General features: G+C 36.7%; 1 protein-coding gene across 2 annotated transcripts; it reads left to right on the forward strand.

Moving 5' to 3' along the window:
* Positions 1–3,627: 3,627 nt before the first annotated feature.
* On the forward strand, positions 3,628–15,351 carry LOC117996648 (macrophage mannose receptor 1-like). 2 transcript variants are annotated; one of them, XM_034984770.2, is made up of 6 exons: positions 3,628–3,786; positions 4,292–4,555; positions 8,014–8,208; positions 9,981–10,229; positions 12,447–12,627; positions 15,155–15,351. In XM_034984770.2, the coding sequence occupies exons 1-6, from the start codon at positions 3,726–3,728 to the stop codon at positions 15,159–15,161; spliced, it is 957 nt and encodes a 318-aa protein (XP_034840661.1). In that variant the 5' UTR covers positions 3,628–3,725; the 3' UTR covers positions 15,162–15,351. The 2 variants fall into 2 exon arrangements, with proteins under 2 accessions (XP_034840661.1, XP_034840660.1); XM_034984769.2 differs by lacking the exon at positions 15,155–15,351 and having other exon boundaries at positions 12,447–15,090.
* Positions 15,352–17,021: the final 1,670 nt, after the last annotated feature.

Genomic DNA, 17,021 nt, shown 5'->3' on the forward strand with positions numbered 1-17,021 from the left:
CCCTAAAAACCAGGACTACGCGTTGAGCGGAAGCTAAGTGGTTTGTATTTACAAAGTAGGTACTCTACCCACCTCTGCTGCATTATTGATGAATGTCAAGAATCAATCAAGTCAAATCAGAATTTATTTATGGAATTTCAGGATGTTCTTAAGATATTCTTAAATAATAGAGACTGTAAATTCAAGATTTAGAAACTTAAACCCCTTAAAAGTAATTAAGGGATGTTTAAAACTTAAAAGATTGAGCATATTTTTGTATTAAAAACAATAATAATTTTTAATTATAAAACACCTTGAAATTCATGATCTCTGTTCAAACTACGAAATTCTAAAATTTGTAAAAAAAAAATACGAAATAAGTAGGTAGGTAGGTATTTTTTACAAATTATGAGCCCATTCCAAAGATTTTATGGTAGTTGGTAGGTACTTAAAAAAATCTTTACAATACAGAAACTTGTATCACCTATTTTTTCTTTCATTGGTAAATGATACAAAGGCAAAGCTCGGTTCTTTCCCTATTGTACTTATGTTATACAAGTACCTGTAGTAGATAACTACGCGTAGTTTTTTACGTACCTACCTACTACACTCGATTTTAATGTAAGTAGGTATTTATTTTATACCTACTTACTGTAGATAATATGGCCACAAGTTTTTAGTTATATTATTACCTTTGTAAATAATACATGGTGTAACCAGAACGATAGCAAAAAGTTAGCATTATTGTTATACTACCTAAACACATTCCGATACCAATAACCATTTGCCTCATTTTGTAGGTCTAGTGATTTAGTATTTTTCAAACCCGTAATGTATAGCCTGCCAAACTTGGGTCAACGCTCCACTACGTCGCGGCATTGATTCCGAGCGGCCTACTTACGCAACGTTCGTTGACCTCTAGCGTCAGTCAGATGTTTTATTTGAAATATGTTTTGAACTTTTACAAAATATAGGATTTTAAAAATATTTTTTCGCGTTTTTTCGTGGTATCGTATCAGTAATCATGTCTTTCGTTTTTGCCAGCGTTCTGGTTACATCCTGTATACCTATCGTGTAGGTACCGCAAACCCTACACGCGTACGCGCGCTGCCAGTGAGCTGCTCTGTCGTAGTTTCCATTACACAGTGTCGTCACCATCATGATTAATTAATCAAGTGAATATACACATAGTGTACTTTTCTCTAATTTTTCCATGTTTACCATGAGTTTTGATTTGAAAAAACCGGCCAAGTGCGAATCAGGCTCGCGCACTGAGGGTTCCGTACTACAGTCGTATTTTTTCAACATTTTGCACGATAATTCAAAAACTATGATACATAAAAATCTGTTTTAGAAATGCACAGGTAAAGCCCTTTCATATGATACCACACTTGATATAGTTATCTTACTTCAAAAATTGAAAAAAGTAAAATAATTGTGGTCATGAACTAGTGTTGTAGTTGTGGTTAGTTCATGACCACAATTTTTTTTTGTGTGATGTTTAATCCTAAATTCACAGTTTTCAGATTTTTCCCCTTATATCTGCTATAAGACCTACCTACCTACTTTTCATGATTCTAAGTCAACGGGAAGTACCCTGTAGGTTTCTTGACAGACCGACAGACAGACAACAAAGTGATCCCATAAGGGTTCCGTTTTTAGTTTTGAGGTACGGAACCCTAAAAAGATCTCAGGTACGATCAGCTATCTATTTTTGCACAAGTCACGCCTAATGTGATGTCAGCGAATCAATACTCGTGATAGGTAATCACGAGTAATTGGTAATTGGTAATTGGTAATTGGTAATAATATTATCAGGTAATATAATTCGTACAGCAAATGGATCAAATAAACCTTGCCTGCAAACCGTATGTGCTATTCTTCTGACCGTCCCCCGACACAACGACGGTATGTCGGGAGTTTTTAATTTTTAATTTACTTAATTTTAATTTTTGTTTTTTAAACTGTAGGTATGTACCTATAACTATAGTGGGTAGGCACTTGTGTTGAGCATCCGTTTACCTAAACTAACTTCATGAATAGAATAGAATAGAATATATTTTTATTCAAGTAAACTTTTAGAAGCGTTTTTGAATCGTCAGATGTTTAATTTATCATGAATTGTAATAGGGCGACGCACTGGCATGGTAGTGTGTAATGCGTAGGTATATACCTATTACATGAACCATTTCAAGCTATTTTCGACCCCCTGATAACGCAGAAACTGGTTGAACCTAAACACGTACAATTTTGCATAAGCATCTAATAAAACGTTTTTGAACTCTTAGAATCTAAAAAGATTATTTTTTGAACGAAACGTTGAACTAAAACGTTTTATTAGATAAGTACCTACCTATGCAAAATTGTACCTACGTGTTCAACTGTTTCTGAGTTATTCAATATGAATTTAATATAATACCTTTATATTTGTACAGCCCGGGGCAAATTTTGTCCATCTCGTATAAAATTGAATTATGTACCTAGATTATCTCACAGACTACAGTGTATATAGGGAGATAGACTGGTAAGTCGGGCCGTCAAGGCGCCCACTTGAAAAGCGCCATCTAGGAGACGGGTTTGGTACTAAATACAGCCAATACCCAGTATATATACCTACCTATATACATACTTTATAGTTTTTAAATTAGGTAGGAATGTGGTGTTTGATTTGCGGGAGTTTTGAATGGATAATGGTACTTATCTTGGCAATACTGATAATAGGCTACTTGACTCATATCTAATTTCGTCCAATAAATGATTATTTATTATAGTATTTTGCTTAAGACAACGAAATATATCAATAACAATTATTAAAAACGCAGGATGGATATATAAATCCAATTTAAAAAAATACAATTTTTATTTTTATTTGAAACGCAGAAAACGCTGTCAGCCATGATGTGACAAAGTGTAAATATGTAAACAAAGAAATGTCATCCCTATGTCACGCGGGGACTAACGTAGTATCCATATATATAAAATTTAGAGTCCTGACTTATATATCAACGCACAGCCTAAACATCTAAACAGCTGAATCTGAATTTATAATTATTTATAATGGATACAGATATAAATAAATTACAGTGTCTGTTTGTGATTTCAAACTAGGTACTTAATTATATTGCTTAACTGTGGATAGTGTTTGATTACATATTTGCCAATTTTGTTTGATAGTTTTACGTTACCTATAGTTTTAACTTTTAATATGTAGATGTAGGTAAGTAGGTAATTGTTTACTCTCCTCTGTTATAAGCAGGCAAACTGATAAAAGCCCAGATCACTTCGTCATGCCTGCAAAAGTCTTATTATAACTGCATTAGTCATTTGAAATATTAGCCCAGAATGCAAAAATGAGAATATGTGGTGATATTATTATGTTAATAAAAATAGACTCTTCACCCTACAGTCTATATATCTACTCGTGTGCTACAGCGGACGGCTACATAGGTACCTACCTATTGAGGAAAAGAAACCTAGGGTAGAGAAGAAGAAAAGAAGCGTAATAAAACACAATTATTTCGAAATTACATAAAAACACTACAATTTTACTGATTTGTTATATACATACAAATAATTAAGATTACCTACCAATATTATTATAGCGAACGTGAATGCGAGTTAGCCATTTTATTTTTCCTGTTTCTCGTGAAGTGAATCTTCTTAGTTTGATTAGCCTCGCTCACTCGTGTTCGCGGCAACATTCCAGCCGTACGTGTTCGCTTTAAAGTTTAAACCATTCTCGCAAAATGATTTCTTGCAACCGTTTATTTGTTTTGTTCCTTGTGCAGTATGTTGCTCATTTAACTTGTAAGTTTATAAGTGTTTAATATAAAATCACGATAAACGGGTCGTTTCGCAAATCCTTTGTTCGAACAGTTTTTATTATTGATGATGTTTTGCGTCAATTAATTTATTAAGTTCAAATGTCACAGAATTCAGATTAGATATAGAAGTGTTAAAGGAGCGGGAGATTGAGGCTATGCAGATGTGTAGTGGAACATCAGTGTGCACTATTGTAAAAACAGACGTATTTGCATAAAGTTACAGTTTAATTTACATTATTTTGAATGCTTATAGTAATGAGTTCGTTCGAAATATTTTTGTACTAAACAAATGCCTACACACTGCCTCCTCGGCTTCGGCACGGTAATATGATAATATTACCGTGGCTTCGGTATAAAACACCAGCAGATAAATATTTAACAATCCTGAATTGAAAAAATTAAAAAATATTTACATTGCCTATCTGAATTCTCTATGGTACCTACGTAATTATTAGATCTAAAGCTTATATGATGGTGTGTAATTTAAGATTCCCAACCGAGTGTGAAGTTCTTCCGGAAGGATTACGAATATTTGGAGGCAACACAAGCTTTCTACAAGATTCATACTCTGCACAAGTCGTGGGACGACGCGAAGCTGAAATGCGAGATGGAAGGAGCCTTGATGTTCTACCCTGACGATGAAGACGAAGCCTCAGCTGTAATGGAATATTGGAACAACACGCAACCCTTCAGTTGGATATTTATTGGGGTGTCGACACCGAATGTCAAAGAAGTTTTTGAAACTGTTGACGGTGAGTGAACCATTCTACAATTTTTTCAGTACGCGGCAGGAAATATTGTACATCGATATTTAGAAAGAGATATCAGTTGTGTAGAGCGTTGTCTCTGTCGTAGAGACCGACAAAACGTCACATAGGTATGAGTGACAGAGACAACGCATTACGAAGCCGAAACCTCTTTCTAAAAGTCGATGTACAATATTTTCAGCCGGCTACTGTATACTGTACTAGTCATGTTTTAAACATAACCTTCAAACTAAGCAAAAAATTTTGCGGAGAACTAATGCGGTAAACTATTATTTAACAGTTTTAAAAGTACCTATTTAGGTAGTTCTATAATAATTCGGCTTCGCGGACTTTCGAGTTTCAGAGGATTTCAGTTATTCAAATGTCTCCTGAAGTTAAATGAACTAAAAATAAATCTAAGTTTTATTATGTACTACTACTAGATGATGCCCGCGACTACGTCTGCGTATATTTCTTTTAGGTCTTTTTTCAAAAAAAAAAAAAAAAGGTGCAACACCAAGGTGCAAGCTCACTGAAGCTGTACCAATGATTTTCGTCAAAACAGGTTAAATCGTGAAAACGTAACACAGATAGACAACCACTTTTACTCGTATACCTAATGCGAAAGCATATTGTATGACGTTTGTGTTAATATCATAAAAATATTATAGTTTGTACACCTAATTAGGCTAGTTCACACTTTTTTAAGTAGGTCTTAAATGGTTAATATTTGTCCTATTAAATCAAAAAAATTAACACTAAATTTTTTTGCGCCCTAAAAACCGTAAAACTTTAATTTAAAAATATATTTTTCTTAGACAGCTGAAAACACTGTCGGCCATGTTTGGCCTATTGATTATCTGTGCTCTGACGTCATGCATTTGTAAACAACAGCATAACCTCCCAAAGTTTAATAAACATGACTTCTATACTAGTTTACATGAAAAATATAGTAAATATCGTTATTGTATCATCCGAGAATGTAAAAACGCATCGATAAAGACCACAGGAAAGTTGTGGATTAGAGTGCCCAGTGAAATAAATATACGTAACACGCGAAGACTTGCTTAAAGGGATCCTATATGACTAACGACTTCAACCCAAATTTATTTTTGCAAAGATCACTTTGTTGTAAGTCTTACTTAATAACTTATTCAATTTATAAAGAGAAAACGATATTTTTTTACGTTTACTATGAGTTTTTAGAAATATATAAAAACTAGCTTATGCTCGTGACTTCGCCCGCGTGGACTTCATAAATTTCAAACCCCCATTTAACCCACTCAGAGGTGGAATTTCAAAAAATCCTTTCCTAGTGGATACCTTCTCTTTACCTACAAAGAACACACCCACCAAATTTCATGTATCTAGAACCAGCTGTTTAGATGTTTAGGCTGAGCGTTGATATGTAAGTTAGTCAGGAGGACTTGAAATTTTATATATATGGATACTACGTTAGTCAATAGGGATGACATTTGTTTGTTTACATATTTAATGACGTCACATCATGGCTGACAGCGTTTTCTGAGTTTCAAATAAAAATAAAAACTGTATTTTTTAAAATTGGATTTATATATCCATCCTGCGTTTTTAATAATTGTTATTGATATATTTCGTTGTCTTAAGCAAAATACTATAATAAATAATCATTTATTGGACGAAATTAGATATGAGTCAAGTAGCCTGTAAAAAAATATTAAGAAATCTTGTATTCATATGGTAGAAACATGTATTTTTGAGGTAGTCAGAAGTGTTCTCGGTATTTATTTGCATTTAATAAATTTATCAAATCGTACACGCTTTAGTTTAGAGGTCAAAGTTGCCCAGACTGGACGTTATCAGTCTGATATGAGACACATGAAGAATATTAAATTAATACCTATTGTGTGCTCAATAGATATTAATGTTGTTAAAAAAACCGGCCAAGTGCGAGTCAGGCTCGCGCAATGAGGGTTCCGTACTGCAGTCTTATTTTTTCGACATTTTGCACGATAATTCAAAAACTATGATGCATAAAAATAAATAAAAATCTGTTTTAGAATGCGCAGGTGAAACCATTTCATATTCCACCCCACTTGATATACCTAGTTATTTTACTACGAAAATTGAAAATACTAATTATTAGTTTATGACCACAATTTAATTTATTTTGTGTGATGTAACCACAAATTCACGGTTTTCAGATTTTTCCCCTAATACCAGCTATAAGACCCACCTACCTACCAAATTTCATGATTCTAGGTCAACGGGAAGTACAGTAAGTACGGGACAGACAGACAGACAGACAGACAGCCAGACAGACAGACAACAAAGTGATTCTATAAGGGTTCCGTTTTTCCTTTTGAGGTACGGAACCCTAAAAAGGTGTTAATGTTGTACCTACTCGTTGTAGAAGTTACCTATTAGATATAATTGATGGTTGCGTGTTCGGCTACGTGGATTTAGGTTTCCCGTGGGAACTCATTGATTTTCCAGGATGAGGACGCGAGCTACTTATGTAGGTACCTACCAAATTTAGTAAAAATCGGGTTTAAGCGGATAGGCAGTGAAAAGAATAGAGAGATACACTTTCGCACTTATATTATTTAGTAGGTACTTAAGTATGGATTTTACTGGGTATTACACATATTCTTTTAACGCACCAAAGATTTCCTTTAGGTAGGTAGGTAAATAATTAATTAAATAGGGTTAAACATGCATCGAATTATAATCCCTTAACTCTATTTATTGCCCCATCCACCTCCAGCACTGAATTTTGTTATGATAATAGATCCCTCCAATAATATTAAAAAACTTTTCCAAGTTATATGTACCTACTTACATGCCCTACCCTGAACCACTTTTTTTAAGGATACCAACTGCAAATGTTCATAAGCGATGGTAATCTACTGATTAAGTATAACAATTAACAATGACTAGTTGATGCCCGCGACTTCGTCTGCGTGGATTTAGGTTTATAAAAATCCCGTGGGAGTTCTTTAATTTTCCGGGATAAAAATTAGCCTATGTCACTCTCCATGTGACTATTAGGTTTGTCACCCTGATGTCACCTCATATGTTACCTATACGCATGCAAAAATCACGTCAATCCGTTGCTTCGTTGCGACGTGATTGAAGAACAAACCAAGAAACCAACAAACAAACACACTATCGCATTTATAATATGGGTAGTGATAACACAGGTTACTTGATACTACAGAGACTGCAGCAATCATTGAGATCGACTTTATATTTATATAGCGAGTTTGCGTTACAAAAAAATCGAGACAAGTTTTTCTTGTACCTATAAATCAGTAAATCAGTGAAAAGTTTGACCAATAAAATTAATTAGGTATGCTAACAGATTTGAATAATTTATAAAAATATGTTCATAAAAGTTCAAGTCCTGATTTCCACGTTTCACGCTAATATTTGACGCAAACTAAAAATGTTATATTTTATTTTATAGGTTATCGATGTTTCAGGTATTCCAATAGCGGAAGTGTACGCCAAGTGGGGCCCGGGAGAGCCGAACGACGCCGGTGGTGTTGAGGGTTGTGTGGTGATGCGTCGCGACGGCACGCTCAACGACGACAACTGCGAGAAGAAGTTCCCATTCATATGCAAGAAGACACTCTCAACTTTGGAGTGGAATAATTATTGCAACATTCCTGATTTGGGTACGAAGAGATTTGCTTCCTCGTTTCTGATTCGAAGCGCTAGGATATAGAACGCCCTTCCGGCATGTTCTCCCCTCTACTTTTAATATGGTACCTACCTTCAAGTCAAGAATAAATAGGCATCTTGTAGGCACACGCTTTCCATCTTAGGCTGCAGCATCACTTACTAGCAGGTCTGATTGAACACTACTGAGAACGGATCTCCTCTCGTATGAGAAATGCTTAGACCATAGACCACCACTCTGACCAAGTGCGTATTGACTTCACACACCTTTAAGAACATCACAGAGAACTCGCAAATATTAAAGCAAGTGATACGTAACTGCTTAAAACGCAAATACTTAATTGCAAAAGTTCGAAGTGCGTGCCCAAGATCGTACCAGGGATCACCCGAAAAAGAGGTTATCACCATTTTTCATCGATGTGGGTAAAGACTTTAAAAATAATAGCCCTTGTAACAGAACAGAATAAACATTCGAAATTCGAGGTATTTATATCCCTCCCCTCGCGGTATGCCCCGATTGTCATCTCGACCTGTCGCGTACTAGGTATTATTTTTATATACAATTAGTATAGGTACGACTTATCTACTTATAATATTAGTCACACGTCTATGACGTGCCTGCCCGAATCCAAGAATATTATTAAACGCAAACAAATAATATTATTCCTGTATCAAAACTATAATACGTCCTATTGTGGTTAGCCGTTAGAATAACATAATATTATTTCGATGAATAGAATAGAATAGAATAGAATAGAATGTTTTTTTATTCATGTAAACTTTTTAAAAGTGCTTATGAATAGTCAGGTTTAATTTACCACTGGTTCGGAATGCCGTTCCTACCGAGAAGAACCAGCAAGAAACTCGGCGGTTGCTCTTTTTAATTTTTCAATTTACAATGTTATTATACCATACTATACAAGCCATTGCAGCCTCGTGCATTGCTGGAGCGAGTCAAATCCAAGCTTTTTTATCGTTTACATAGTCTGCGACTGTATAATATGCTTTTTTTAGGAGCATACTTTTAACACATTTTTTAAACTTGTGTAAAGGCAAGTCTAAAATTGCTTGTGGAATTTTATTATAAAATATTACACTCATTCCCACAAATGACTTTCCCACCTTCCAGAGGCGGAGCGCAGGAGTAGCTAGCTTATTTTTGTTTCTAGTTTGCCTATCATGGAGATCACTGATTTTTTTGTAACTGTGAATGTTTTGTCGTACAAAAATTATATTATTGTAAATATATTGGGAAGCTACTGTAAGAATACCTATTTCCTTAAATATCTCTCGTAGGGAATCGCGCGGTTTTAAATTATAAATTGCACGTATTGCCCTTTTTTGTAATACGAATATTTTCCCAATATCTGCCGCTTTACCCCATAGCAAGACTCCGTAAGACATAATACTGTGGAAATAGGCAAAATACACAATTTTTGCAGTTTCCACGTCAGTTACCTGTCGAATCTTTCTAACTGCATAAGCAGCAGAGCTGAGTTTACCAGCAAGTGTTCATATATGGGCGTTCCATTGAAGCTTTGCATCTAACGTGATTCCCAGGAACACGATGGTCTCCTCCACTTTTAACATATCATTATTTATCATTAAGTTAATGTCCTTGGTCGTCTTTGTATTGGGCAGAGAAAATATAACACACTTGGTTTTCTTTGCATTTAAAAGTAAATTGTTGACAGTAAACCAATGAGTGACCCGCGATATGGCATTATTTACATCGTCAAAATTGTTCTTATTTCTCTTTAATTTCAAGCATACGAGTTCAATGAGAAAAAAGGCAGATGCTACAAATTCCACGTGAACCCGATGAATTGGACGGATGCCTACAAAGTGTGCGATTCAGAGCAATCGTACTTAGCAATAATCAACGACGAGGAGGAAGCGACGTTCCTAGCCAACTTGACGAGCAGAGCACCAAAAGATAATGTGGAAGGCGACTTCTTACGAGGAGCGGTTCATTTAGGATTCAAGAAGAATAACCAAGTCTGGAAAACTATAAAAGGTAACTAAATGATATTTTAAAGAAATACCTAAAGTCTAACTACACAAAAAAATCGATAGGGAGAGAGGGTTTAGAATTTTGGATGATCGCGATGATGATAACTTGCTTTGTACATAGTAGGTACATAATATATTAAATGAAATAAAAATAAAATAAATAAAAAATGTGCGTAAAAAGGGGCTAGGTAAACTTTGAATGAAGGTATTATAGCCCCCATAAAACCACGCACGTATTTTCCCGGTTTATTAACATATACGAGTAGATAGGGGTAAAACTGAAAGATATGAACGTACGTGAAATATCATAATTCTAACCTAGATTTTGTATACAACGAAGATGATAGTGATTATTGTTACCGATTCTAACAACAACGATCTAAAAGATAGTCGCTAGGAGCCGCTGAATGTATTCAGCGGCTCCTAAAAATTTCTAAAATAAAAAATAAAATATTATAAAAAAAAATTATAAAAAATATAATATAATATATATAAAATATAATATATAGATAAAATTTTTGCAAGAGAACATCTAGTGGTGGTAGACGGGTGGACTACTGTCGGTTGAAATTACGACCTCTATCGAGGGAAAAAATAATTTCGCATCGTCAAATTTAGTCGAACTAATGAAATCTATGTGATCAAATTAAAAATGACATAGCTTAAAATATTATGTAGTGCACATAGTTCGAGAAACCGATAGACGTTGTGGTTCCAAGGTGCTGGAATGGTGACCTCGCACTGAAAGCGCAGTGTTGGAAAATCCACTAGATGGACAGACGAGTGACGACATTAAACAAGTAACAGGGAGCCGCCGGATTCAGGCGTAAGTCCGGTCCGTGGCGTGTGGAAATCCCTACAAAAGGCAGGCTGTAGAGCGTGGACGTCTATCGGTTGACAATGATGATGATGATAAATGAAACCTGGTTTATTAACTCTCCGAATCAGTTACCGTAACAAGTTACACTTCCTACTCATATAATAAAATTACTCATCAAAAATACCCACGTAAGATTATGGTTTTTCACAATGTTATAACAACAAAGATCCCACAACCATTGTATGCACATCTCTGTAAGAGAAATCCATACTTGTGTATTATAAGTGCGAAAGTGTGTCTTTCTGTCTGTTTGCCAGCTTTTCACGGCCCATCTGTTTGACCGATTTTGACGAAATTTGGTAGGTACAGAGAATACAAAGATAGATTGCATTCCGGACGAACATAATTTTTGTCTCGGAAAAATCCCACGAGATTCAAAAAACCCAAATCTACGTGGATAAATTCGCGGGCATCACCGAGATCGTTCCATTTTCCCGAAAAACCCCACGTATTATAGTTCTACTAGCTGATGCCCGCGACTTCGTCCGCGTGGATATACATTTTTCAAAATCCCGCGGGAATTCTTTGATTTTCTGGGATAAAAAGTAGCCTATGTGTTAATCCAGGGTATAACCTATCTCCGATCCAAATTTCATTCAAATCTGTTCAGCCATTTTGCGTGTTTGAGTAACAAACATCCTAACATCCACACTTTCATTAGGATATTAGGATTACTTAAGTAAAATTATACGAAGTACCTTGTTCCCAAACCTTAATAATTCAGACGGCTTACGACCACTTCTTTTTCTATACAATTGAAAACGAGTGATTTAAACTTTTTAGTGACCTGCAAACTCTTTCCGAGTAGATACCTACTGTTTGCATGTAAGTAGTCGGTAAAACCGTTTCGTAAAGCTATGGTCGGAATTTCCATGTTGCGATTTTTTAATCAAATAACATAGTATCGATAAATGACAATGCTTTCGAATAGTACCTAGATACTAGATAGTAAGGAAATAATGGGGTGAAAATTCCGTAACGAAAAGGTTGACTGGGGTTTACCTTTTAATTTATTAATTATGTGAATCGGGAAATTAACATTGGCCCCAACGTTGGCAAACCAGATCCACACGTTGGGCGAACAGTGTTGGGGTCAGGTGGAGCCGGCGTGAGACAATCGTAGACACACACATACCTATAGTACGCGACAGGTCGAGATGCAATCGGGGTATGAGACGGGGTGACGCCCCGCCCCACACAACCGCAAGTCACCTGCGTTATTCCGCACCGGAAATGTGCTTGGGCTGTGCGGGTGTGCGGGGCGTACACACCCCGATTGTCATCTCGACCTGTCGCGTACATGTCGAATGTATAACCTTTTAAAATGAAAATTTCATTCAGGTGCAACATTACGGGACAGCGGTTATTCAAAATGGGGCGGCGGCCAGCCCGATGGCGGAGAGAACGAAAAGTGTGGCTCCATGTTCTACAACGGACAACTCAATGACATCAACTGCGGGACTAACCTGTTTTCCATATGCGAACATGAAATTGATATTTTAAGCACGGGCTATGTTCTAAGGTTTGGCGAAGTTTTCAAACCGATTAAACCGTAAGCTTGGCATGTTGGGAGTGTGGACAGAGTGGACCTTAGCATGATTTCAATGTCATGAATGTAGGGGTGTTTGAGGAATCGCTCTCTATTTTTAATCTTGGACCAAGCGAAGTGAAGTCTCCGAGTGTACTTGAGCCCTTGCATTTAATGTCTGTCCATCTGTCTTTTAAAACCTGCTTCTTCCGAAAAAATAAGCTTGATATTTGCAAATAAAAATATGTCCAAAGCCGTATATAAAACAAACGAAAATGATAGATGAAAATAGGGTAATTTTTAATGAAAGAGAAAACGCTCTATGTTGTTGGACAAGACGCCGACTCAATGGCCCCTCTTCACAATCGGCGATTATAGAGGACTAGACCCGCGACTTCGTCCGCGTGGATTTAGGTTTTAAAAGTTTTTTATGTCCGTCCTTCCCCGGTATGCAAGCTATCTTTGTACCAAATTTCGTCAAAATCGGTTGCACGGATTTACCGTGAAAAGCAGGCAGACAGACAGACACATTTTCGTATATTTATAATATTAGTATGGATTACGCACGAGCACGATCGATCGTGTTGAGGGCTTACTCGCTCGGCCATCGGTGACTTGTCGATTTTTCGGGCACGCACCAAAGGGAATTTGCTTGTAGTTGTGTGCGCGTACCCACATAATCCATTCATATTGAAACACTGCCTCTCAATAAATGATCACGGACGATCGTGTGGACTGTGGAATGTGGATGCTTGCACGATGCGATCAACGATCGACTTGATGATGACGACGATCACAGACTACGAGTACCGATTATCGCCGATTGTGAAGAGGGACCATACTTAATATTTTGCGCACACTGCGTTGACGCACAGGTAACGATCTTCCGACTACTTTAAATGACTTTTACTTACGTTCATTGTCGTTCCATCATTGCAGAATTGAAGCGGAATTTTCGCTTAGATTTATCGCAGAGAGGTTGGAGTGGAATTCCGCTCGCCGTATTTTCGCTAGGTTTATCGTTATGATAATTACGTTAGAAAACGTTACATAAACTTTGTCAACTTTGTAAACTTTGTCAGGGGTCTATTGTCTGTCGTGGGTGCCGGTTTTATTAAAAAAGTCTTCAGTCTTAGCAAATAATTTATAGTTTCCATATAGATGTATAAAGTAAGTATTTTTCGTTAAAATTATCTTATCGTGATGAATTATTGTTTCGGACAAAGTCCTCTATTGGCCATTGCCATAGTCAGCATTTAAAATCCAAAGCTTTTATGAAAAGTTGCTACCTTTAAATGTAAGCCATTGCTCGACAGCATTTAAGTACTCATATTTTATGTTGTTATTGATACCTATAAAATGCCATAAAATAAGCCAATATAAAATTATTATACCTACATAGAATTTTTTTTCGCATACTTTCATGCATGCTGAAGCTAGAGCTCCAGTATATCTGCTTTATCATTATATCCGATATGTCTTTGCTACTTGTAAAGTGACGTACCTATCCCCTAAGAGGTAAGAAGGGTGCCCTCTTAAGTTCTAGGTAGAACTTGACAAATTAATAGGGTCTAGACGGACTGCATTAATTTGGACTGCAACCCAACTACAAAATTGCAACTCGGATGCAGTTGCAAAACTAACCTCAACTGCCGACCGACTGCCTATTCCCATGCAGCCGGCGATCAGCATGTAGTCAGCTTGCATTGCAATTGACACACATGCACACACACACACACACACACACACACACACAAAGCACATAATGGAGCTCGTTTGATGGAAATCCATGTTTAGGAGAGCGCTATAGCGCTATAGCGTAAATATATTATTACGCCAACAAAATGCAGAAATAAATTTGCAATAGCGGAGTTCAACGTGCGATTTTTTGCTTGATCTGTTGTTGGCTTCCAAAATAGGATGCAACGCGTAATTTTAAAATGGCATGGCACCGATCCCGTTCACTTTCTCTAAACTATCTTTTTATCAATGCTAAAAAGGGACAGAACATGAACTTTACATTTAAAGACTCTAAATTTTAGTGCGTGCTACAAATTTAAACAGTAGGCTCGCGACTGTGCGCTATCACGGGGTTTACCATCAAAAATTAAATTTAAAACTGTCAAACTGCCTCTGTCCTTTTCATATTACATAAGTAAGAAGAGGATGCGAATACTCTAAAATTAGGTTGTGCTCAGAATCAGTCTAACATACTTACGACTTTTTCCTTAGAGCATTAACTTAACCGGGATCGTGAACCTGCAAGAGGCGCAATGGACACACTCAACTTGCGCGCCAACCAGTTTTTTTTCCATCTTATGATTCTAAATTTTTCTATGGCCTTGATTTTTCTTCTATCATTGCCGAGAAGCTTTTCCACTACAGGAGTAGGTTGCATTGCTTTCAGATCTCTTTACTTAAACTTTGAAACCTATCTAAGTACCTACCTATATCTAAATCTCTAAAAGATTAGTAGCATTTACCTAGGTACTTAATAAATTAATTATTATTATTGTTCTAGGAAATAAAGGCAACATTCCTGTGGTGGAGAACGTAAAAAAAAAATTTTTAACATTATCAAAGAACGAATGAAGAATGTGAACCAGTGTGAATTTTATATTTCTTTAGTGACTTAGGTAGTACAAACATAATATATTTATTAGAATTGATAATAATACTAGAAAGATATGGTTAGATATTTAATCACAAAATACGCTTATGATTCTTCCTATTAAAATAGTTTTGTAACTTTTTGTTTCTCTCAACCCTATCTTTTTGGCGCGTAAGTTATTGGTCTTTTATATATATTATTATTATTATTTTAGAGATGTACACATTGCACAGAATATCTACTCGTGTGGTATAGGTACTGTCACGCAGGTAGCATCACGTGGAAAACCTTTTCTATGTGTTTGCTACCTTACTTAAAATGGCCTGTCAAAAATCACGAAGCTAAATCTAAATATATAAAAGGAAAAGGTGAGACTGACTGGCTGACTGATCTATCAACGCACAGTTCAAACTACTGGACGGATCGGAGTGAAATTTGGCATGCAGATAGTTATTATGACGTAGGCATCCGCTAAGAAAGGATATTTGAAATTTCAACCCCTAAGGAGGTGAAATAGGGGTCCGAAACTTGTGTAGTTCAATGCAGACGAAGTCGCGAGCATAAGCTAGTCTCACATAATATTATTAAATCCGCTTACTAATTTCGCTCACGGTCACGGAGAATACTCGCATGACGCATCGCTGCGTGATAGAAAGAGAAAAACATCTAGTTAAATTAGGCATAAGAGGCAAAAATTGGCAAATCACTTTCCGTGATTTTCACACCTGTGAAATATCAGCGCTATTCTGGATTACAATTCCTGGTAAAATTAATAAAGCAGTTTCTATAAAGAATCACCGGTGAAATCAATGGGTAGAATAAATTATTTCACCAAATGAAAATGATTTAAGTACCTACTTATCTATAGTCCGCGACAGGTCGACATGACAATCGAGGCATGAGGCGTAGGGACGCCCCGCACTCCCGCGCTTTCCCGCACCGGGTTAGCGCGGGGGCTGTGCGGATGTGCGGGACATTCCCTCCCCGATTGCCATCTCCACCTGTCGTATACTATACCTACTCGTAGAATATAAATAATTTATTTTGGTTTTCCTTTAATTAATTACCCAGAATACAGAATACAAAGTAGGTATAGTCCGTACAAAATGACCCCTCACGCGCCAGTTTAACTCTATGCGTCAAATTATAAACATTAGAAAAAACACACATTCTGTACACTTCTTTATATTCCCCTCAAGATAACTTGACAATGAGGAAAGCGGTCGCCGCCGCCCTCGTTCAGTGAATTTGTTCACAGCTCGGTATAGGTACATTATGCAAAACCTTGCTATGAATTTCATATGGCGGAGCATTGTTTGACGTTTGTGTTTGAGTTGTATGACGTCTTAGTTCCTACACCGGCTTCCTACGGTGCGTGATATTGCGGACGGACGCGGACCAGCCCGCACCGACGCACCACGGGAAGAGTATCGTCCGTGGTGGCGCAGACAGTCGTCATCGTCGTCCGAACCTATTGGGCGGTGCGTGTCTGTCTGTGGTCGATGTGGTTGTAGCAACTAGCAAACTATAAGGTAGGTGCAATTTCTGTGAATTTTGCGCCGAATTGCAATAACTATGTAACACACCTCTACCGAAGTACATACGCCGTAGATTGGTACGCATGTAAGTAAATGTCGCTTTGACAAGACCGCCTTGAATTTTTTGTACCTACATAAGTTTACGGAAATACATATATATGTATTGCGTTGTCTAAAGTGTAAACACCATTTTGAATTGAAAAAAATGCTCATGTACAACTGTACATACGTACCTACTA

This window comes from Maniola hyperantus, chromosome 3 (genome assembly GCF_902806685.2).
Source record: "Maniola hyperantus chromosome 3, iAphHyp1.2, whole genome shotgun sequence".
Classification (NCBI taxonomy): domain Eukaryota; kingdom Metazoa; phylum Arthropoda; class Insecta; order Lepidoptera; family Nymphalidae; genus Maniola; species Maniola hyperantus.

Excerpts from the sequence above, each read along its gene's own strand:
- LOC117996648 (XM_034984769.2), top strand. The coding sequence starts at position 3,726 with ATGATTTCTTGCAACCGTTTATTTGTTTTGTTCCTTGTGCAGTATGTT. Across the intron at positions 8,209-9,980 it reads TTGCAACATTCCTGATTTGG|CATACGAGTTCAATGAGAAA; the intron begins GTACGAAGAGAT and ends TTTAATTTCAAG. Across the intron at positions 10,230-12,446 it reads AGTCTGGAAAACTATAAAAG|GTGCAACATTACGGGACAGC; the intron begins GTAACTAAATGA and ends AATTTCATTCAG.